This window comes from Bufo gargarizans, chromosome 5, assembly GCF_014858855.1.
Source record: "Bufo gargarizans isolate SCDJY-AF-19 chromosome 5, ASM1485885v1, whole genome shotgun sequence".
Taxonomy (NCBI): Eukaryota; Metazoa; Chordata; class Amphibia; order Anura; family Bufonidae; genus Bufo; species Bufo gargarizans.
Window position 1 is genome coordinate 313,043,765 of NC_058084.1, and position 24,260 is coordinate 313,068,024.

The 24,260-nt window shown below is 44.9% G+C and overlaps 1 protein-coding gene across 3 annotated transcripts in view; it reads left to right on the forward strand.

Annotated features, from left to right (window-relative positions):
- EXOC2 (exocyst complex component 2) overlaps positions 1-24,260 on the forward strand; it is a 188,672-nt gene that overhangs the window by 76,855 nt on the left and 87,557 nt on the right. For all 3 annotated transcript variants that reach the window (XM_044293024.1, XM_044293023.1, XM_044293025.1), the window contains exons 8-10: positions 1,676-1,757; positions 2,468-2,570; positions 16,202-16,320. In XM_044293024.1, the coding sequence (XP_044148959.1) occupies positions 1,676-1,757; positions 2,468-2,570; positions 16,202-16,320 (304 nt within the window). The remainder of the gene's footprint in view (positions 1-1,675; positions 1,758-2,467; positions 2,571-16,201; positions 16,321-24,260) is intronic.

Below are 24,260 nucleotides of genomic sequence, written 5' to 3' on the forward strand. Positions count from 1 at the left end.
CACTTTTAAGCTCCTTTTAATGTCCACTTGGGAAGGGGGGGGTTCTGGTATTTTGAAGCAAGAATAGCACCGAATACTTTTTTTTAAAAATTTTTCCTGACAAAAAGGCTGAAAGAAACCAAAGTCATGATTTGGTACGATAAAAGGGACCTTACAAGGTAGATGGGTGATTAGTTACAACTAATAAGACTTTCTGTGTTTAGTTAGTCATTTTAGATATCATATCTAAGACATTGTTCAATTCAGTTCCAAATCCCTTTCTGGTCCAAATTCAGTTCATCCACGATTCCAAAGCATCCTGAAAACCCACGATTCCAAAAACCATCCTGAAAGTTAAAAGGGGATTCATATTTTGACAACCTATCCTCCAGGATAAGTCATCAATATCAGACGAGAATTCCCAGCACCCATGAGATCAGCTGTTTGCAAGAGGCCAACTGCTCTCTGTTGAGTGATAGGACCTCATTGTTGATGACCTGTCCTCAGGATAGGTGTATCACCATTGTACTCCTGGAAAAACCCTTTAATTGACATTTGCATATATGCTTACTGCTTATTACATTCTTAACAGTTATATTGCTTTTCTAGTTGCATCCTTCCAGTAAGCAGTGAGCTGCTTACCTACTACATACTATAGTTTATTGATGTATAAAAAGAAGAAAAGTTTTGTCCAGCTTGTCTTTGTGGTAATCCAGAAGGCTCTTTATTCAATAATCAATAAAAACATCCAGAGTCTACGCGTTTCGGGCACAATTCAGTCTTAGCCCTTACTCATGTCATGAGTAAGGGCTAAGACTGAATTGTGCCCGAAACGCATAGACTCTGCATTCTTGTACCTGGATGTTTTTATTGATTATTGAATAAAGAGCCTTCTGGATTACCACAAAGACAAGCTGGACAAAACTTTTCTTCTTTTTATACCTTCGTATTTGCTCCCATTTCGGGTGAAGGAGCTGTTCCGTGCTTCAACAGTGGAATCCTTGGCAGGTGAAAGCTGCTCAAACCACTCATTGCCTTAAAACAAATATAGTTTATTGATGAACAATATTCACCAGGACAACATTGTAAGCACTTAAAGGGAACCTGTCAACAGTTTAATGGTGTCCTAACTAAGGGCAACATAATAAGTGACTGATTCTCTTAGCAAAATGCTATGTCACTTTCTTTAATTGACCCAGTCAATCTGCCAACATCTTGTATTGAAAAGCTCCAGCTCATAATGATGAGTCCTGAATATTCATGAGCTCCTGACTCTTCCCGCCTACCTGCTGCTGATTGACAGTTATTTTCCATATGAATCAGCAGTCTTTGTTTACTTAGTCTGCAGCAATGACCTGACTTCCATCCACATGAGCGCTGCAGTGAATCACTTTAATCAGTGGTCTTGTGTCGTACATGTTAACATCACCACTGAGGCCAGTGAGTGGCTGCAGCAGACACATGGATGTATGGCACGTCATTGCTGCTGGAAAGTATAAAATCACTGATGGGGAACACTGCGTCATCAGCACTGGAGTGGCAGGGGATATAACAGGTGAGAAACTTTGTTTTTTAATATTACACCATTTACTGAAGTTAGTTTAATTTGTAAAATTCTCGGGCAACTAGCATTCGCCATATTGATTGTATAAATATATAGATGTATAGTTGACACTGCATTTTTCCTTTTATTTAGGGCGATTATGATGTGGTTATAAATGACTATGAAAAAGCAAAATCTTTGTTTGGGAAGACTGAAGTAGAAGTGTTTAAGAAAGGTGAGAAATACTTTGGGGGTCATTTATCATGCTGAAATACACTTAAATCAGACGTATTTAAGGAGCAGATTGCAGCGCAATGATTAGTTGTGCCGCAATCTGCGACTTCTCCCCGCTCACACCACATCTAAACATGTGGGCAGGGAAGGGGGCAGACCAGCAGGCCCGTCTCATTTACCATTTTCTACGTCTGTTTCAGGCGTAGAAAAAGGTCTAAATGTAAGAAGGCCTGCTTACATTTAGAAGCGGCGCTGGATGCAGAAATTATGAAGAGGCCGGCACTTTTTCATAACTTCGGCGATCCACCGCCAGCGATGGGGCGGCGTCTAAAACGCTGGTCCTAATATATGTACCCCTTTATTTTTAAAGGAAAAATGCATGCCAAGAATAAAAATAATTATCTCTACATAGTATTTCCTATCCCCTGTACAGCAGAAAAGTGGAATTTTAGTGGAAACGGCATTTTTGGTAAGAAAAATAATTTTAAGATTTTTATTTTTTTTTTTATTTTTTTTTTACTGTTTGGGGTTTTACATCATGCTTGCTATTTTTTCAGACGTGGACATGCAGTAGGTGAGACTAGGTGTATCTAGACAACCCACACTCTGTGGAAGCAATGGGTACAAATGTGTGTTTTCACCTAGTTGTGTAGTTCATACTGTGATGTACCGACAAATCATGAAATCTTTTGTCGATTATTTTTTTTCTAGTTTACGCTGAAGTAGAAACCAGGATCGAAGCGTTGAGGAAATTACTTTTGGATAAACTTTTGGAAAAGCCTTCCACCCTGCATGACCAGAGGCGCTACATCAGGTGAACAGCCGCTTCTACTCTGTATCCAAAAGCATCTTTTTTTACCATGTTTGTTGCATTCATATAAGCTGGTAGTATCCGTTCCTCCAAGAATTCTTGCCCTGCACATGTAAAAGTAATTCAATACCTGCTGTATTTACATAGTTAGCCACTGGCTACTAAGGACTATTCTTAGTGAGTGATACAGGTTTTCATGGTCTTTAGACACATGGTTGTACATTTTTAAACTGGAAGTGTGGTCTACAACCTTACATAGTGTACTTTTTAACATAAGTGAAGGCCTGAGCAATAAAATAAAAAAATTTAATTCATTGTTATAAACAGGACCCCAAAGAAGTCGGGGGATTCAAAAACAGACCAAGATAAATTCTAGTTTCACAGCCCATGGCAGGACAGGAGTCGAAGGATCCCCGTTCTAGAGAAAGCTGTAAATCCCTTTAGTTGGAACCAACATCTATCATGAAGATCTGCCATAAATATTGTAGATGGAAGGGCAGCCATATATCATGTAGTGTAGGAGAAATTTGGGTAAAGCGGTGGTCTGAGTTTTTTTTTAAAAGACAGGGAAGTTATCAGAATAAAACATGAAGCTTACACTCACCATCCCGAAATACATCCGTTCCAGCGCAGCTGCTCCATTCTGCCAGCTAGGCTTTGTTTTTCCTGACATCAGCCAGTCACCTGCCTTAGCGGTCTTGTGCCATATACCGCTGAGGCCAGTTGTACCGGTCATGTATAGTATATCTAATATATAACTAATTAACAGTTAGTGGGTGACCTTATTAAAACGTAACTTTTAATAAATATTCACGCTAAGATAGGCCCATTAGATATCTCTCAATTACTAAAAACATGCAGTCACGCATACACAGAAAATGATAGAAGGTACAATAGAGTATCCAGATATCTTGAGAGGAGACTATACTATAGTAGGAAGTTTGGAAGAAAAGGTTAGAGGGACACAGGTACTAGGTCTCTTTCCCCTATATATCCCTGTAACTTACTCCACACCCCACCTCTCTCTAGGTGTCCCTTGTCGTCCCTGTATAGTGGCGATGACTGCCCAGCTTCGTCAGGGAGACCACAGATCAGGGGTACACTCATACCAATTCCACAGCACGTCCCGACACGTTTCAATGGCCAACGGCCAAATCATCGGGGGACTGGTATAACAGTGACAGTGTGGGTGTCCGTACTGGCTGGTTTTAAATCCCCGCAGACTGACTAAAGGTCCTCCCCTCCTACCATGTGAGCGATCACATGAGTAATCACGTGAGAGAACACATGACCAGACTGGTCACGCGACCAGCATCACATCCAAAGGAGGCGCACCTGCACCGCTCGCACACGCCCCCTAAAAAAGAAAAGCAGACTGCGAGCACAAACGGCAAAAACACACCCCACTTGGTGATGTCATCGGTGGGCGGAACTGGGCAGGAGGAGGGAGGAATGAATAGGCCAAAACACGCCCCCCAACTCCACAAATAAACAGCATTACACTATATTGCGCTAATTGACAGACAAATTTAGCTAGTAGCGCAATAGGGATATTTAAAGGGCCGATTTCACAGTCACTATACTGGTAAGGTATATCCAGTTAGACTCACAGGAGGAAAGTATATACATCCCTCAAATGAACAAGCAGAAAAAAAACAGGTAGAAAAAAAGGAAACTAAAAGAAACCAGCGGCCAAATGATCAATTAACTTATATGTAAATCAACAAAAAGCCGAATAATCAGGTAATTTATGTATATGTATATGTATACATACATGACCCCAGGGACGAGGGTGGGTTAGGGGGATGATAAAGCTGGGAATTTTAGCATTGTTTCTAAGGGGATTTCAAGCAGACATGGGATACAGTTGTGATCAAAAGTTTAGGACCACTTGAAAAATGGAAAAAAAATCATATTTATCATGGCTGGATGTTAACAAGGTTCCAAGTAGAGCTTCAACATGCAACAAGAAGAAATGGGAGTGAGACAAAAAAAATTTGGAGCATTCAATTTAATGAAAACAACGAATACACTGAAACAGGCTGTTTTTCAGCTGATCAAAAGTTTAGGACCACACCTCCAAAAAAAAACTAACCCCCCCCCCCCAAAACAGAAATCCAACTTCCAAACATGAACTCAGTAATGAGTAGCGCCGCTGTATTGTTTATCACTTCAAAAATTTGTTTCGGCATGCTTAATGTAAGCTTTTCCATGAGGTGAGTGGGAACATTTGTCCAAGTGGTGAAGACGGCTGCACGAAGGCCATCTACTGTCTGGAACTGTTGTCCATTTTTGTAAACTTCCCTTGCCATCCATCCCCAAAGGTTCTCAACTGGATTTAGATCAGGGGAACACGCAGGATGGGCCAAAAGAGTGATGTTATTCTCCTGGAAGAAGTCCCTTGTCCTGCGGGCATTGTGTACTGTAGCGTTGTCCTGTTGAAAAACCCAGTCATTACCACACAGACGAGGGCCCTCAGTCATGAGGAATGCTCTCTGCAACATCTGGACATAGCCAGCGGCCATTTGACACCCCTGCACTTCCTGAAGCTCCATTGTTCCACTGAAAAAGCACCCCAGACCATTATGGCGCCCCCTCCACTGTGGCGCGTAGAAAACATCTCAGGTGGGATCTGCTTGTCATGACAGTAACGTTGGAAACCATCAGGACCATCAAGGTTAAATTTTTTTCTCATCAGAGAATAAAACTTTCTTCCACCTTTTGAATGTCCCATGTTTGGTGCTCTCTTGCAAAGTCCAAACAAGCAGTTCTGTGGCGTTCAAGGAGACGAGGTTTTTGAAGCCCTTCAGTCTCAGATGCCGTCTGATGGTTATGGGGCTGCAGTCAGCACCAGTAAGGGCCTTAATTTGGGTTGAGGATCGTCCAGTGTCTTGACTGACAGCCAGTTGGATCCTCCGGCTCAGTGCTGATGAAATCTTTTTGGGTCTTCCACTTTTTGTTCCATAACCCTGAGGATCATTTAAGAAATTCCAAACGACTGTCTTACTGCGTCCCACCTCAGCAGCGATGGCACGCTGTGAGAGACCCTGCTTATGCAGTTCAACAACCCGACCACATTAAAAAAGGGAGAGTTTTTTTTTGCCTTTACCATCATAACGTGTGACTACCTGACAGAAAATGACAATGAATCCACATCTTTGCACAGATTTGGCCTTTTTAACCACCTCCCGACCGCTGTACGCACCGATGCGTCCGGGAGGTGGTTGTTTAGTTCCTCCTGGACGCATCGGTGCGTCCTCTCGCGAGACGCGAGATTACGTCACAGCCGGCCCGCGCATGCGCATCGCGGGCCGGCATTTCGCAGAAGAGTATTTCGTCAGCAGCCTGCCGGCCACGATCATTGGCTGGCAGGCTGCTGATTTTTAAAAAAACCAATCAGCAGCCATATAACCCCACATATTAGTAAATATGATGGGGTTATATGGCTGCTGTGCTCCTCTGCTCCTTCTTTTGGTCGGTTGGTTCCAGCAGAGGAGCACATCATTACTGTGAGTACCCACCACACCACATTTAGCCCCCAGATCACCCCAATTAACCCTTTGATCACCCCTTTTATCCCCCCCCTGTCAATCACTAGTGAAAGGAAAAAAGTGATCAGTGCAAACTGTCACTTTTTTTTTTCACTGTTATTGACCGTTAGGTTTTAGGTATAGTTTAGGTCCCTTGGTTAGGTAGTTAGCGATCAGTTAGCGCCCAGCCCACCGCACCGCAGTCCGTTATTCGCTGATTAGCGTATCGCTAATCAGCATTTGTACTTTTATAGTATCTGAAAGTGATCAAAGCTGATCACGGTCAGATCTATAATAGTACTAGTGTCACTTTAGTTCGCCCTCCACCCAAAACGCAGTGTTTGCCCGATCAGGCCTGATCGGTCGCCCACACGTGCGTTTGCCCACGCCCGCCCCACCGCAGTGACAAAAAATTTTTTTTTTTTTTATCACTGCACATTCACTTTACACGCACTGCGGCGATAAAAAAAATCAGTTTTGATATTTTTTATCAACCGCAGCGGCCTCCGGTACTTCGCTAGCCTCCCATTTGTAAGACAGGCTTGCTTTTTTTTTCTTGGGTAGTCTCAGGGAATACCCCGAAATTTAGTTGCCCACATGTCTAACAGGGGGTATTCTTCTGAAGAGGCCTACAGGCTTCTGACCCAGTCGGATGAGGAGTGGGAACCCTCATCTGATGAATCCAGCGGGTCAGAATACGAACCTGTAGAAAGCAGTGGCTCTCTGACCCAAAGTTCGGACGAGGAGGCTGAGGTCCCTGATAGCACCAGGCGTACCCGGCCCCGTGTCGCTAGACCGCAGGTTGCGCAGGATCCGCTTCAAGAGCAGCAGAGTGGGGCTGGTGCTGTCGGATTACGTGGTGAGGCATACACCAGCAGCCCAGCCCTTCCTGGACCTAGTACCAGCACTGCCGTACAACCTGGTGAAGTAGCGAGCACCAGAAGGGCAGTTGAAGCTGGTACGGTGGCACGTGCAGTAGTGACCCCGTCGCAGCCACCGCAAAGACGTGCCCGTAGAGCCCCTAGAATCCCAGAGGTGCTGGCAAACCCTGATTGGCAGTCCCCAACTTCAGCCGCACCCGTAGTTTTCCCTTTCACCGCCCAGTCTGGAGTTCGGGTTGAGACAGCTCAGATCGATTCGGCCCTGGGATTTTTTGAGCTGTTCTTGACTGTTCTTGACTGCGGAGCTTTTAGACTTAGTCGTGGCAGAGACAAACCGGTATGCCACACAATTTATCACCGCCAACCCGGAAAGCTTTTATGCCCAGCCTTTCCGGTGGAAACCAGTCCAAGTTTCCGAATTTAAAACTTTTCTGGGCCTCCTCCTCAACATGGGCCTGACAAAAAAGCATGAATTGAGGTCATATTGGTCCACGAACCCGATTCATCACATGCCCATGTTCTCTGCTGCTATGTCCAGGACATGATTTGAGGTCATCCTGCGTTTCCTGCACTTTAGCGACAACACCGCCTCCCGTCCCAGGGGCCACCCTGCTTTTGACCGGCTCCACAAAATTCGGCCCCTCATAGACCATTTCAACCAGAAATTTGCAGATTTGTATACCCCTGAGCAAAACATCTGCATAGTCCCTAATACATTTTACCGGGCGCCTTGGCTTCAAACAATACATCCCAAGCAAGCGCGCCCGGTATGGGGTCAAATTGTATAAGCTCTGTGAAAGGGCCACAGGCTATACCCACAAATTTCGGGTCTATGAGGGAAAAGATCAGACCCTGGAGCCAGTCGGTTGCCCTGACTACCTGGGGAGCAGTGGGAAGACAGTTTGGGACTTGGTGTCACCCTTATTCGGCAAGGGGTACCATCTTTATGTGAACAATTTCTACACAAGTGTGGCCCTCTTTAGGCATTTGTTTCTAGAACGGATTGGCGCCTGTGGTACCGCGCGAACTAGTCGCGTGGGCTTCCCCCAACGGCTCGTTAGCACCCGTCTTGCAAGGGGGCAGAGGGCCGCACTGTGTAACGAAGAACTGCTCGCGGTGAAATGGAGAGACAAGCGTGACGTTTACATGCTCTCCTCCATTCACGCAGACACGACAATACAAATTGAGCGAGCAACCAGTGTCATTGAAAAGCCCCTCTCAGTCCACGACTATAACCTCCACATGGGAGGGGTCGACTTCAATGACCAGATGTTGGCTCCGTATTTAGTTTCCCGACGCACCAGACGCTGGTATAAGAAGGTGTCTGTATATTTAATTCAATTGGCTCTGTACAATAGTTTTGTTCTCTACAGTAAGGCTGGGAGAACTGGATCCTTCCTCAAATTTCAGGAAGAGATCATCGCGAACCTCCTGTATCCAGGAGGTTCCATGGCCCCATCCACCAGTATAGTTAGCCGTCTACACGAGCGACACTTCCCCAGTGTCGTTGCTGGTACCTCAAACCGACCGCCACCCCGAAAAAAATGTCGTGTCTGTAGCAGGAGTGGAATAAGGCGTGACACCCGCTATTTCTGTCCTGACTGTCCCGACCACCCTGCCCTATGCTTAGGGGAGTGTTTCCGAAAGTACCACACACAGGTACACCTAGCATAGGGATCACATCTCACCAGGATAGGCACACAGGGCTATTAGGGCCCATTCACTCACAGCTGCTGCAAACGTCTCCTTTCACATGGGACAAAGTGCATAACGCACTTCGCCACATCTTTGGGCGATTTGCGCTTTGCACATTGACCCATGGGGAAGGAGAGGTTTGTTCTATAAAGGTAAAAAAAAACAAAAAAAAAAACAGGTAAGCAAACAGGTTAATGTTTAGTTCCAAAAGTTAAAGTTACATGTTCTGTTCCAAAGTTAATAAAATTATTGCGTTGTGGCCTGGTTTTTTCTTTTTTTTTTGTCTTTTTACCTTCCAGGTGGACCAACCGATCTACTAGCTGCAGCACCGATGTGCATTCTGACAGAAGCATTGCGCTGCTGTCAGATTACACGCAAGTCGGTGTATGCGGCGCTGCAAGACGGGATTTTCTCCTCTGCAGTGACAGATACGTTTGCCGAGGCATACGAGCTGAGGAGGAGGCGGCGTTCCTATGCTTTGGCAAGCACTTTGTGTATATATATATATATATATATATATATATATATAAAAAAAATCCCGGCAATGATTTATTCATCCACATCGATTGATGCGAATGGAGAAATCTGGTTTGCCAGGGCATACGAGCTAAGTGGGTATGGATGTAGGGCGGAGCTCCTATGTCCTGGCAGACGCCTTTCCCCTCCATTTTTTTTTTTTGGCAGAGATTTTTTCATGCACATTGATCGATGCGAATGAAGAAATCTGTGCCGTTCATTTTTTTCTTTCAGCCCAGAGGCTGAACGGAAAAAAAAATCTCATTACCTGTATGCTCAATATAAGGAGAATAGCAGAAACTCCTAATGCTGGCCATACATGTAATGATTGCGGAGACCCTCAAATGCCAGGGCAGTACAAACACCCCACAACTGACCCCATTTTGGAAAGAAGACACCCCAAGGTATTTGCTGAGGGGCATATTGAGTCCATGAAAGATTGAAATTTTTGTCCTAAGTTAGCGGAAAGTGAGACTTTGTGAGAAAAAACAAAAAAAAAATCAATTTCCGCTAACTTATGCGAAAAAAATAAAAAAATTCTATGAACTTGCCAGGCCCCTCATTGGATACCTTGGGGTGTCTTCTTTCCAAAGTGGGGTCACATGTGGGGTATTTATACTGCCCTGGCTTTTTAGGGGCCCTAAAGCGTGAGAAGAAGTCTGGGATCCAAATGTCTAAAAATGCCCTCCTAAAAGGAATTTGGGCCCCTTTGCGCATCTAGGCTGCAAAAAAGTGTGACACATCTGGTATCGCCGTACTCAGAAGAAGTTGGGGAATGTGTTTTGGGGTGTCATTTTACATATACCCATGCTGGGTGAGAAAAATATCTTGGTCAAATGCCAACTTTGTATAAAAAAATGGGAAAAGTTGTCGTTTGCCAAGATATTTCTCTCACCCAGCATGGGTATATGTAAAATGGCACCCCAAAACACATTCCCTAACTTCTCCTGAGTACGGCGATACCAGATGTGTCACACTTTTTTGCTGCCAAGGTGGGCAAAGGGGCACATATTCCAAAGTGCACCTTTCGGATTTTGCAGGCCATTTTTTACACATTTTGATTGCAAAGTACTTCTCACACATATGGGCCCCTAAATTGCCAGGGCAGTATAACTACCCCACAAGTGACCCCATTTTGGAAAGAAGACACCCCAAGGTATTCTGTGAGGGGCATGGCGAGTTCCTAGAATTTTTTATTTTTTGTCGCAAGTTAGTGGAATATGAGACTTTGTAAGAAAAAATAAAAATAAAAAAATCATCATCATTTTCCGCTAACTTGTGACAAAAAATAAAAAGTTCTATGAACTCACTATGCCCATCAGCGAATACCTTAGGGTGTCTACTTTCCGAAATGGGGTCATTTGTGGGGTAGTTATACTGTTTGGGCATTGTAGAACCTCAGGAAACATGACAGGTGCTCAGAAAATCAGAGCCGTTTCAAAAAGTGGAAATTCTAATTTTTGTACCATAGTTTGTAAATGCTATAACTTTTACCCAAACCATTTTTTTTTTGCCCAAACATTTTTTTTTTATCAAAGACATGTAGAACTATAAATTTAGCGAAAAATTTATATATGGATGTCGTTTTTTTTGCAAAATTTCACAGCTGAAAGTGAAAAATGTCATTTTTTTGCAAAAAAATCGTTATATTTTGATTAATAACAAAAAAAGTAAAAATGTCAGCAGCAATAAAATACCACCAAATGAAAGCTCCATTAGTGAGAAGAAAAGGAGGTAAAATTCATTTGGGTGGTAAGTTGCATGACCGAGCGATAAACGGTGAAAGGAGTGTAGTGCCGAAGTGTAAAAAGTGGCCTGGTCATGAAGGGGGTTTCACCTAGCGGGGCTGAAGTGGTTAAAGGCATGTGGTCCTAAAATTTGGATCAGCTGAAAAACAGCCTGTTTCAGTTTAATCGTTATTTTCAATTAATTGAATGCTCAAAAAATGTTTTGTCTCACTCTCATTTCTTCTTGTTGCATGTTGAAGCTCTACTTGGAACCTTGTTATGATCCAACAATGTAAAATATCATTTTTTGCAATTTTTCAAGTGGTCTTGAAATTTTTTTGATCAGGACTGTATCATTTTTAGATGTAACAGCCAAATAATAACTGTTCATTTAAGCCTTTAGGTTGAACTATTTTTAATTCAGATATCCACCATTTCTCCCTTTGCAATAGCCTCATGTCACCCAGGTGTTCGCCAATCCGTCTCCGGAATTCACGGGTAGTTTTGCCCACATATTCCAAACCACAATGGCAGGTTGCCTTATAGATGACTCCTTTTGAACGGCAATTAATGAAACGTCTAATAGTGTAGCTTTTCCCAGTAACGTTACTCGCGAGTTCATGGCCCTGGGTGACAAAAGCACATGCTATACAACCACTACAGTGGTAACACCCACAGACTGGTTTAAGCCACATTCCTGTTTTTTCTGGTGCCTCACTGAAGTAGTTGCGGACCAGACTATCATGCAAGCTGCAACTTTTCCGATAGGTGATTTGAGGGGTCTCTGAAATCACATTTTTGATATCTGGATCAAGTTCCCCAGTATTTAGATATCACCTTTCTCACCCCCCCCCCCCAGCTGCTCCATCAAATGTGGCTATCAAACGTATGGGGTTGGTCACACAGCCTGTTCTTTTTTTGGATATAAGAGCTCCGTTCGATTACTCGCACAGGCTCTCTGGTACGCTCTCTTAAGGGTGGAAACGGGGTAATCTTTTTCGAAGGTCCCCAGCCTGTTGCTTGTAGTCACTCAAGGTGAAACAATTCCTCCTCATCCTCAGGTACTGCCCAATTGGAATACCCCTTTTCAAGGGCAAGGGATGGTGACTATCCCAGCTCAATAAAGATTTTGTGGCAGTTGGTTTCCTGAACGTTTTTGTTTTTATCTCACCCTGACGGCCCCTTGCAATCTCTATATCCAAAAATGGAAGTGCATCTTTTTTAATCTCAAATGTGAATTTCAAGCCAATATTGTTGATGTTCAAAGCACTCACAAATTCAACAAACTCCTCCCCCTCACCTTTCCATATAAAAAAAATGTCATCAATGAATCTGGCCCATGTCACCACATTCATTATATGTATATCAGGTGAGTCTCCTTATAAAGCTGAGTGTATGTGTGTGTGTTTGTATGTCCGCTAAAGGAATCCTCACCGTCACATTTAGGGTCCATTCACACGTCTGCAAAATGGGTCCGCATCCATTCCGCAATTTTGTGGAACAGGTGCGGACCCATAAATTTTCAATGGGGCTAGAATGTGCATCCGCACTTCCGTTCCGCAAAAGAACATAACATGCCCTATTCTTGTCGGCAATTGTAGACAAGAAAAGGCATTTTCTATGAGAGTGTCAGTGATGTGCGGTCCGCAAAATGCGGAGCACACATTGCCGATGTCCGTGTTTTGCAGATCCGCAATTTGCGGATCTGCAAAACGCATACGGACGTGTGAATGGACCCTTACAATCACGAAATTTCTCGGCTCTCTAGCACATACCGTTCCTGAGATATTCCTAGAAAATGCAAATATGGCACATCACATGATATACATTAGCCAGTAGAACCCTGCTGGTCTTTCTCTTCATATCCCAACTGCCATATGACCGTGTGGGTCACATGTCCCTTATCAGCCAATAGAAGCTCGCAGGTAGGGCTGCAGTAAAAGATTATTTTAGAAATGGATTATTTTTTATGAGTTATCTAATAAGAAAAAAATAATTAATAGACTGTTTCCCTTTATAAAAACTCATCAGACCCCCTACCATCAGTCCCCAAACCCTTCGTTCCCCCCTGTGCGATCAGCCCAAGTGCATCAGTTTCCCCCGGTGCCTCAGCTCCACTATCCCCCAGTGACATCAGCTCTCCCCCACCCCAGTGCCATCAGCTCCGTTCCCCCCAGTGCCATCAGCTCCATTCCACCCACCCCAGTGCCATCAGCTCCGTTCACCCCCCCCCCCCCTTGTGCCAGCAGCGCTCCCCCCTGCTCTTCCTGACACCTGGAGTGCACAGCGTCATTGGTTGCTGTGACGCTGTGCTGTCCGGGCGCCTGGCCTTATTCGCACCAACTTACCGTTCCAGCAGGGGCGCCTCCGACACTCCATCGTCCACAGCGCATCAGGTCACGGAGGAGCATCAAGGGGTCAGTGCAGCATGGGACCATGGACGTACTGTGGAGTGTCCGCAGGCCCCCTGCTGGAAAGGTGAGTATTCGGAGCGCAACGGGAGACCACGGAGCAGGAGTAACATCAAGCGCTTCACTCCCGCTCCGTGGTCACGTGACACAAACAAATCCATCAAGGATTTTTTTTTTGTGTTGAATTACTCAATTTAGTCAAGTACTGGTTGCAGCCCTACTCTCAGGTCCTAAGTCTCCACATACACACAGTTTTACACCAGGTTTCCATTCCACTGTGGAGGTCTCTGTTAAGGGGGGTAGGGAATGGTGGCAGTCACAGTTAAGGGGACGGTCCGCTATGGAGGTTAGTGTTAAGGGGAAGGATGCTGTAGAGGTCACTGTTAAGGGGGCGGGGAGTTGTGGAAGTCACAGTTTAAGGGAACGGAGCTATGTTGAGGTCACGGTTAAAGGGGCAGGGTACAGTGAAGGTCATTGTTAAGGGAGCAGAGTACTGTGGCAGTCACTGTTAAAGAGGCAGTCGCTGTGGAGGTCTCTGTTAAGGGGGCCGGGAATGGTGGAGGTCAGTGAAGGGGAATGTAACCTATGGTCAGTGTTAAGGTGCGGGTGCTGTAGAGGTCACTGTTAAGGGGTGAGCCCCTGTGGAGGTCACTGTCAAGGGGGTGGGGTGCTATGGAACTTACTGTTAAAGGGGCAGGCTGCTGTAAAGGACAAAGTTAAGGGGGTGGGCTGCTGGGGAGGTCCCATTTTAAGGAGTGGGGGCTGTGGGGGTCACTGTTAAGGGGGCGGGGTACTGTAGATGTCACTGTTATAGTGGATACTGTCTATCTTTTAACGACACACACAACCATTAAATTAAATAGATTAAATATACCCCTGTGAAGCCGGGTCCTTCTGCTAGTCTACTATATAAAGCTGAGTGTATGTATGTGTGTGTGTCCACTTAAGGAATCCACACCGTTGCATTTACAATCCCAAAATTTGGCACACAGGTATATCAGGTATCCGGGAAGGTTTTAGATCGGGTCTACGCTCTCTAGTACAGTACCGTTCCTGATATAGTCCCAAAAAATGCAAATATGGCACATCACATGATCTACATTAGCCAATAGAAGCCTGCAGGTATTTCTCCGCATATCCCAACTCCCATACACACGGTTACATGAGCCTTATCAGCCAATTGAAGCTCGCAGGCCCTTAATCTCCACATACACGCAGTTTTACACCAGGTTTCCATAACAGCCCAGCCATTTTTCTTCAATGCTGTAGGTCAGCTTTAAAGGGGCAGGGCGCTGTGGATGACACAGTTAAGGGAGCAAAGTGCTGTGGAGGTCACAGTTAAGGGGGCAGGCTGCTGTGGAGGTCACAGTTAAGGGGACGATCCGCTATGGAGGTCAATATTAGGGGGGCAGAGTGTTGTGAAAATCACTGTTAGGGTCCATTCACACGTGTGTAGTGTTTGCGCATCCGCAGTACACCCGTCCGGCACCCCCATAGAACTGCCTATTCTTGACCGCAATTGCGGACAAGAATAGAACATGTTATATTTTCTTTTCCGGGAGCCGCGAACCGGAAGATCGGGGCCGCGCTCCGGAAATGCTCTTCCGGCCCCATAGAGAATGAATGGGTCCAGATTCATTCCGCAATGTTGCGGAATGGATCCGGACCCATTCTACGGACGTGTGAATGGACCCGTAAGGAGATCCAGTACTGTGGAGGTCAATAATAAAGTGGCGGCCACTGTGGAGGTCACTGTTAAGGGGGTGGGATGCTGTGGAAGTCACTGTTAAAGGGACGGGCGCTGTGGAGGTTACTGTTGAGGGGACAGGGGACTGTGGAAGTCACTATTAAAGCTGCTGCTGTGGATGTCACTGTGAAGGGGGTGGGTTATTGTGGAAATCACTGTTAAGGAGACGGGGTACTGTGGAGGTCACTAATAAAGGGGTGGCCGCTGTGGAGGTCCCTATTAAGGGAGGAGGGGACTGTGGAGGCCCCTATTAAAGGGGCAGCGGAGTACTGTGAGGTCACTGTTAAGGGAGCGGGATACTGTGAGGTCACTGTTAAGGGAGCGAGGTACTGTGGCAGTCACTGTTAAAGGGGCGGGCGCTGTGGAGGTCTCTGTTAAGGGGGCAGAGAATGGTGTTAAGGGGACTGTCCTCTATGGAGGTCACTGTTAAGGGGCGGGCCCTTGTGGAGGTCACTGTCAAGGGGTTGGGGTGCTGTGGAACTCACTGTTAAAGGGGCAGGCTGCTGTGAATGTCAAAGTTAAGGGGGTGGGCTGCTGTGGAGGTCCCATTTTAAGGAGGTGGGGTACTGTGGGGGCGGTCACTGTTAAGGGGGTGGGGTACTGTAGAGGTCACGTTATGAGGGGGGGGGGGGATACTGTCGATACAAAAACATTAAATGAAATAGATTAAATATACCCGGTGCGGTGCGGGTCCTTCTGCTAGTATATGTGTGTGAGTGTGTATGTATATGTGTGTGTGTGTGTATATGTATGTGTATATATATATATATATATATTATATAAAATCTCTTCAGTGGCTGGGAGGATAGGAGTAGATGGGAAGTATCATTTTTTTTATTTTTATGAACTCGAACAACCCCTTGAAAACTAGTGAGATCATGTCTGGGCAATAAAAACATATGTGCACTTTAATGTTTCAACCATCTTTGTGATCTGGTACGGATTTCTCAAATGAGTGGGAAGACTGTCAGCTGGTTTGAATACTAACCACAAAGTTCTGTGGATCCAGTACTTAAATTTAACTAAAGAGAGAGCACAATAAAAGCCTGCAGCGTGGTGCTGATTTCTGTGGTGCTTTGTTGCTCTAGTCAGCTGCTGATCTTTGATCCCTAATTTATTTCTTGCAGATATCTTTCCGAACTCCACGCTCCGGGTGACCCGGCTTGGCACTGTATTGGAGCACAGCACAAATGGATTCTCCAGCTCATGCACAGCTGTAAAGAAGGCTATGTGAATGAACTAAAAGGCAAGCACGACACTGACAGTATGAGAACACTCATAGTTTTTTTTTTTTTCTCAGTAAAACACTTACAGATACCAGCATAAAAGTTTTTAAAGTTGTTTCACTTTTTAATCACATTTCTGCGTCTTCTTAAGACTGGAGACTGTGGAGAACTTTCATGTTTACTTTATACAAAGGAGTCGAAATTATACTTCAGTTGCAATGCAATCTACACTAGGACTAGGTTATTTTTTAACGTTGACTATATATGTTGTGTTCTACGGGAGTAGAATATTGATGACCTATCTTCATGATAGGCGATCAGTATCTTATAGGTGTGGTTACGACTCCCGATACATCCGCCGATCAGCTGTTTGAAGAGGCTGTGAGCACTGCAGACTCTTCCTATGTCAGTGAAGTTGCATTCATTGGTCACATGGCATATGTGCAGACGAGTCCTAATTTAAAGTGTAACTGTCATTTTTTTTTTTTTATATATATACAAGTTTATTACAGCTAGGCGTGTATACCGGAGTTAGTCTGTGAATGATTGTCAAAAGATCTGTAATTACCTTATAATAACAGCTTTCATTATGTCCCCTGTCCCTTTCCACTGGTCCCTTAAAAGACCGTTGCAATTGGCTTGTCTGTCTTTCCTTTAGTGTAAACACAAAACAGAGGGGCATTGCATGCCTGCATTAGGCTTCAGAGTGAGGAGTCGTGTCTCTCAGTAATTAGATCTGATTGGCTGCTGGCTACAGCAAGTGTGTATGTGAAGTGAGAGAAGGAAGTCAGAGAACTGGCAAGAGCCATCTTGAGAAGATTCTCATATTGTAGGGGTATTAAAGATTGCTTTATGCATAACTGCAATGCAAAAACTAAATAGATTTTTTCTTTTTAGGAAAACATGACAGTTATACCTTAAAGGGAGTCTGTCACCTACCTGACCGGTTTCAAACAGGTGACATTGGTTCAGTGGGGCACAAAGACATGACACAGATGTTACCTGTGTTTAGTTCTTCAGATGCTTCAAATCGCCCAAAAAGTATGCTAATGAGCTGTTGCAAGTGCCCAGGAGCAGAGAGTTTTCTGAAAGTGCCCGAGTTCGCCCCCGCCTCACTCACGCCTAACTCCGCCCCTCAGTAAGCTCAGGCCAGCCCTGTGGCTCTGTGACATCATATTTCTCTATAGGATGTTCGCGCATCACTGCCGGGCCCGGGCATGCGCACTGTTCTGCCCACTGTGGTCAGAAGCACAGAGATATGCAGTGTGAATGCGCCAATTTCACGCCAGTAACTGGTGCAAATTCTATTTATGTTCATAAGTTAAAGCTCCCTCTAGTGGTTATCTTATGAAGGGGTAATCCCATTTTACACTTTTATGGCATCTCCACAGGATATATACATAACAAAAGAGGGTCCACTCCTGCCTCTGGGATCTATTGGGATTAGGTGGGTACTCTGACAACTATTTACATCAGCGTCCATCAATATAAAAATATTAATTAATCAACACAGAAATGTAGAGCAATTTAGATAAAATCTCCTTTCTACCCTGTGATGTAATAGTGTGTTCGGGTAGCGGGTCATTCCCACGATCTGCCTTTTTATTACATCCCACTGCTACTAAGATGACTCCCTCTGCTGGCTGTTTAACCTCTTAGATACCACAATCAATAGGATGTCGAGCGTGATGTTGGTCTTAAGATGCTGTAAGGCAAAAACGATACTTATCACATTGATGATTATCTCAGACCACTGCTGATTTCCAGAATAAATTGGCTCTATAATTTGCTAAAACTCCTGTTACCGGAAATCTAACACACTACCATGCTTTTAACTAGGGGTGCACCGAAATGAAAATTCTGGTCCGAAACCGAAAATTCAGGATACCCCTTGACCGAAACCGAAACCGCCTTTTTGCCCAAATACTTTTAAAAGACCCCCCACCCCATAACAGTGCCATCCACAGACCCCCACCCACCCCATAACAGTGCCATCCACAGACCCCCACCCACCCCATAACAGTGCCATCCACAGACCCCCCCCCCCCCATTGTACAATTAATAGAAAATAGCGGGGAGGGACTGGGAGGAGGAGCTGGGGGCCGGAGCGTTCACTGTGCTCCGACCCCAGCTCCAGTAGTTATACAAAGTGTGCAATTAATACGGATTCTATTCATGAGGCCCCCTCTACATCCTACTCACAGGGCTGTTATCTTAATGCTGGCCGGCCGGGCAGACGAGCGGCAGCGTCACGACTGACGTCACATGCCTGCGCCGCCTCCTTCATTCAGAAAGTAGGCCGGGCACATGACGTCAGTCGTGACGCTGCCGCTCGTCTGCCCGGCCGGCCAGCATTAAGATAACAGCCCTGTGAGTAGGATGTAGAGGGGGCCTCATGAATAGAATCCGTATTAATTGCACACTTTGTATAACTACTGGAGCTGGGGGCCGGAGCACAGTGAACGCTCCGGCCCCCAGCTCCTCCTCCCAGTCCCTCCTCGCTATTTTCTGCAGATATGTACAAATATCGGTCGAAATGGATTAGGTGCATTTTCGGCCGATATTTTCGGCTGCCGGAATTTCGGTGCACCCCTACTTTTAACACAATTTTTTGGAGGCCGTAACTGTGTCAGTCTCATGCTGATTACTTCTTCCTAGATAAGAAATATTTAAAATGAAAGTTGGAAATGATGCATCATAGGCCAGACTAAAAAACAACAACATACATATACACATATAAATGTGCGTCTGTGTTATATGTTAATATAAACCCCAATTCCATTTTTTAAATATAATTTCATGCATTGAAGGGAACTGTATGTGTAGTAAAAGTTACTGCCCCCAAGCTATGGGCCATTTTACAAATCGGGTAATGACTAGGAAAGAGGAAGTTCATTTTCAGTCATTGCCGGTTCATTAGCTTCTTTTACATGCAGCAATGATCACTGTATGGGGATAAATGATCACTACTGTATTTATTCGTTCTCATGCAGTTTTCTTGTTTGTCAGCAGCACATCCCTGTTTACAAAGGATAAAATGCTGCTGACAAGCCAGGGTTGTTGATGGGCTAATTATTGGGAAGGACTCCGAAGGAGCATTCAAAGAAATGTTAATTCCCAATAATTGTTAAAGGGTGCCAAATCTTTGGTTGTGCAGCCTAGCAGGAGTAACTGCAGCAGATGTGTCCAATACCTTGCGGTTTTGTCGTGCCAACCTTTCTTTGCAAAATGAGAGTCATTCAAATATGATTCAATATTGTTTTGGTGGTCTTTTGAGCATAAACTGCACGTTCATGGTTACCCATGATTAATGTTAAAAAATAAATAAAAAATCTGCGCGCATATAGTAAAAAAACAGCCTTGCACCTCACATGGATCCAGAGATCTCCCCATTAAGTGCTGTGCTAGATTTATATCAAGCTGGCAGCTCATGGGGAGTGTCCTTTTGCTGCAGATGGAACTGAGCATGTGCGTCCACCTCACTGAGGTGGACAGAGAAGTTAGAAAAATAATAAACAGCAGGTGGCACTATACAGATTTCATTGAATAACTCAGTAGCTATGATAAATTTATAATTACCGTACATGCAATTATTAAAGTATTCAGATCCAGGGGCTGTTTTGAAAATGTGGTATATTTTTCATGGCATAACCACTTAGTGACCAGCCTGTTTTGGGCTTACTGAATAAGCCTTTTTTTTTTTTTTTTTTTTTTTTCCGTTGCCTTCCAAGAGCTATAACTTTTTAATTTATACGTCTATGTAGCCATTCTGGGGTACACATAACTTTCTGATTAACTAACTTATTTTTTTACTCTTCCTGGGAGGGAGATGAGGAAAAAAAGAACAATACTGCCACTGAGTTTTTATGTTATAAATTTTGCGGCATTCATTTTTTCAGCATAAATAAAACAATAACTTTATTCTCTTTGTCAGTACGATTAAGGCAATACCAAATACATATAGTTTTCTGTGCATTTTTATACTTTTGCATAACCACATCCCAGGACGCATAATTTTTTTATTTTTCTTTCTATGGAGCTAGTTTGATTTTTGTAGGATGGCTTGTAGTTTTCATTGGTATCATTTTAGGGTACGTAACACTTTTATGATACCAAACATATGGGAAATGTATTTTTGCAATTTTAGTTTTTTTTTCAATGTAAAAAAAAGTGTATCTTTTTATTGGAATTTTTTTTACTTCTTTTAACTGTTTAATAGTCCCACAAGGGAACTATAACAGGTGATATTTTGATCGCTTCTTAAATAGAATAGACTATTTCTGTAGTGCGTTTGTATGTTAATGTCAGTGCTATACTGACATTGACAAGCAGGCTGTGCCAGAGAGGCGCAACCTGCTGGGGAACATTAGAGGCAGACTTTGGGCCTATATTAGGGAGTCTGCTCCCTCTATAACCACTTACATGTGGCGGGGGGGGCGCACCATTGCCCGCGGCTTGTAAGGAGTTAAACAGCCCGAATCGGTGCACGTGCTGGTCCAGGCTGTTAGAGCATGAGCGCAGCTCTGATATGAGAGCTGAGCTCCCGCTCTTCCCTGCACGAGAGACCTGTGCAGCGCTTAGACTAGGTCACCATGAAAAAGGTGGCAGCCCAGCCTAAGGCCTCTTAGTGACCGCTACCAGCCAAAGGCGTATTGGTGATTAGTGTTGGGCACGAATATTCAAATCGTGAATTTTAATAGCGAATATCGCCACCTCGAGAATTTGCGAAGATTTTGAATATAGTGCTATATATTCGTATCATATTCGCGAATATTCTAGTTTTTTTTTTTCCATCTGAACTCATGATCCCTCCCTTCTTGCTTGTGGGCCAATGAGAAGGCTGCAATGTCTTTGTCTGAGCTTAGCAACATCCCTAGCAACCAATAGGAAAGTTGCCTGCCCCTTACTATATAAGAACCTCCCCAGCAGCCATTTTCTGTAGTTTTATGGAGTTCTGAGAGAGACAGCAGTGTCATTGCTGTGCTCTGTGCTTTACATTATATTAGTTAGCATATATATATATATATATATATATATATATATATATATATATTACAGATAGTTAGTCGGAGACAGTCAGTGTAGGTTAGATAGTGATATAGTTAGGGCTGCAGCTAACGATTATTTGAATAATCGATTAGTTGCCGATTAATTTCTACGATTAATCGATTAATCGGCAAAAACGACAAAATTACAAAACAGAGAGGTTTATATGATCTTACTTGAAAAAATATGTTCAAAGGCCATATTAAAACAAATTGTGGACGACACTTATGGGGGATCTGTGGACGACACTTATGGGGGATCTGTGGACGACACTATTATGGGGGATCTGTGGACGACACTATTATGGGGGATCTGTGGACGGCGCAGTTATGGAGAGGGGGATCTGTGGGCGGCGCAGTTATGGAGAGGGGGATCTGTGGACGGCGTAGTTATGGAGAGGGGGATCTGTGGGAGGCGCAGTTATGGAGAGGGGGATCTGTGGGCGGCGCAGTTATGGAGAGGGGGATCTGTGGGCGGCGCAGTTATGGAGAGGGGGATCTGTGGGCGGCGCAGTTATGGAGAAGGGGATCTGTGGGTGGCGCAGTTATGGAGAGGGGGATCTGTGGGTGGCGCAGTTATGGAGAGGGGGATCTGTGGGCGGCGCAGTTATGGAGAGGGGGATCTGTGGGCGGCGCTGTTATGGAGAGGGGGATCTGTGGGTGGCGCTGTTATGGAGAGGGGGATATGTGCACTGTTATGGGCATAACAGTGCACAGATCCCTTTCCTCATAACAGTGCACAGATCCCCCTTCCCATAGCAGTGCCATACACAAACCCCCCCCCCCCTTATAGCAGTGCTATACACAGACCCCCTCCCCATAGCAGTGCCATAGACAGATCCTCCCCCCTCCCCATAGCAGTGCTATACACAGACCCCCCTCCCCATAGCAGTGCCACAGACAGATCCTCCCCCCTCCCCATAACAGCCCCGGCCCCGATGCTTATAAGTCGGACTAATCACGTCTGCATCTTTATTTTACCTTTTTACAATGACGCTCCTGTAACAGCCAGGCAGAGCGGACGGCGGCGTAACGTCACTCACTCACGTGACGCACCTGCTCCACCCACCTCATGAATGAAGGAGGCGGAGCAGGCGTGTCACGTGAGTGAGTGACGTTACGCCGCCGTCCGCTCTGCCTGGCTGTTACAGGAGCGTCATTGTAAAAAGGTAAAATAAAGATGCAGCGACCGCCCGCCGCCCGCATAGCAACGAATCGGCGATTATTCGATAACTGGATTCGTCGACAACGAATCCAGTTATCGAATATAATCGATTACATCGATTAATCGTTGCAGCCCTAGATATAGTGTAGCTGATAGGTTCCAGTGCAGGGTGTGAGGTAGTGCGATAGGTTCTGCTGTCCATACATACATGCTACAGACATAGTGCTGCGATGTCACAAATTCACAACAATACTTAGTTCACCAATCAGTAATATGTAGTCAGACCTGCTAAAATGTGAAGTTGCACGTATTGCGCCTGTGACGAATACCGCACCTCGCTGCCGCCAGACATCAAATATGTAGAGCCAGCGGGATACGGTATAGTCACTGGTTACCAAGGTGTGACGTTACGCCGTCCCTGAGGAGCATGTAAGATCAGCTTGGTACAGTGTCACACAGACTCTTCCTGTCCACACGGCACAGAGAGGCAACAAGCTGATAGAGCCTTTTCACTGCCCCAGTGAAACAGCACTTCCTCAGCCCGGGAAGACTGCCACCAGCTTCTCGTTTCATATAAACCCGGTCCACTAACGGGATTATATAGGGTGAGAAACCAACCTGCAGTAGCGTCTAACTATGCGGAAACAATGAACGTGGGTATTCGTGATCGAGATACCAGAGCAGCCCAAGATTAAATTATATATTTAATTGCCTTAAGGGCTCACTAGACATAACACAATATACACAGAAAGAATATATACAGTGGTCTGAGGTTACAAATACAGATGATAGGGTACAACCAGGGTTAAGCAGAACAGAAGTCAGTTTACCAGTTATGAGTCCTTTTGGTTGTGATGACTTCTTCGCTGTAGTCACAAGGGAGGCAGTGATGTCAGCAGTTTGCAGGTCCCTCTATACACATGGCACGATGTGACCCCCCCCCCCCCCCTTCAGAGAAAAGACACGCCCGCTTGCTGGCTCAAGCTTTCTGACCTGTAGCCAGCCCCTCCCCTCCCAGCCTCTGGGAGGAGTCCACTCCCTCTCTTCTGGAGCTGGCAGCAAATGAGTTGCAAAACTGATTAGGGCTTATGGCTCCAGACCAGAATGTCGCAGGGAGGTGGTTCTGGGACCAATGGATTCGCCTGGATTCCAGCTACCAGTTGAGTACAAGCATGGTACCGTTATTTGGTTTCTGTTTGGAGATATGTATATCTCCCCTCCCTGGCATCCCACCACCAAACTTTGACCACGGGCCTGTTCATCGTGGCCGCAGGGACACAAATATGTATCTGGTTTATGCCTGTGATGGACGGGCGATTCATAATTCCTTATGAATCACCGGCTTCAATATCTCTGATACATTTTATTGAAGTGGTGAATGGCTTAGATTCCCTGCAGAGAGGTTTTTCCTGTTCCATTAGCTGGGTTCCTGGCTGGCTGTATGGAGGTGTAAGATGTAATCAAAGGTGGCCTGCTAGAAGTTCTCTGCCATTTGGCTGGGCTTTGAAGCAGGGCCCCCCTGTGGAATTCACTACCTCTGCTATCTGACAGCAGATGGCTGGTGTGGGAACATGGCTGACATTAAATAATAATCCATATTCCTCACAGCGCCAAAATATGCACATTATTAATTGCCTATTAGCACAATTGGAGCACTCTATCTGCATATAAAGCTATTGTAATGTTCTGCTGTGCCAACCATTTTCGACAGTCTCAGAAAACTTAGAGCAGCTTAAATTTTTTTGCAAAA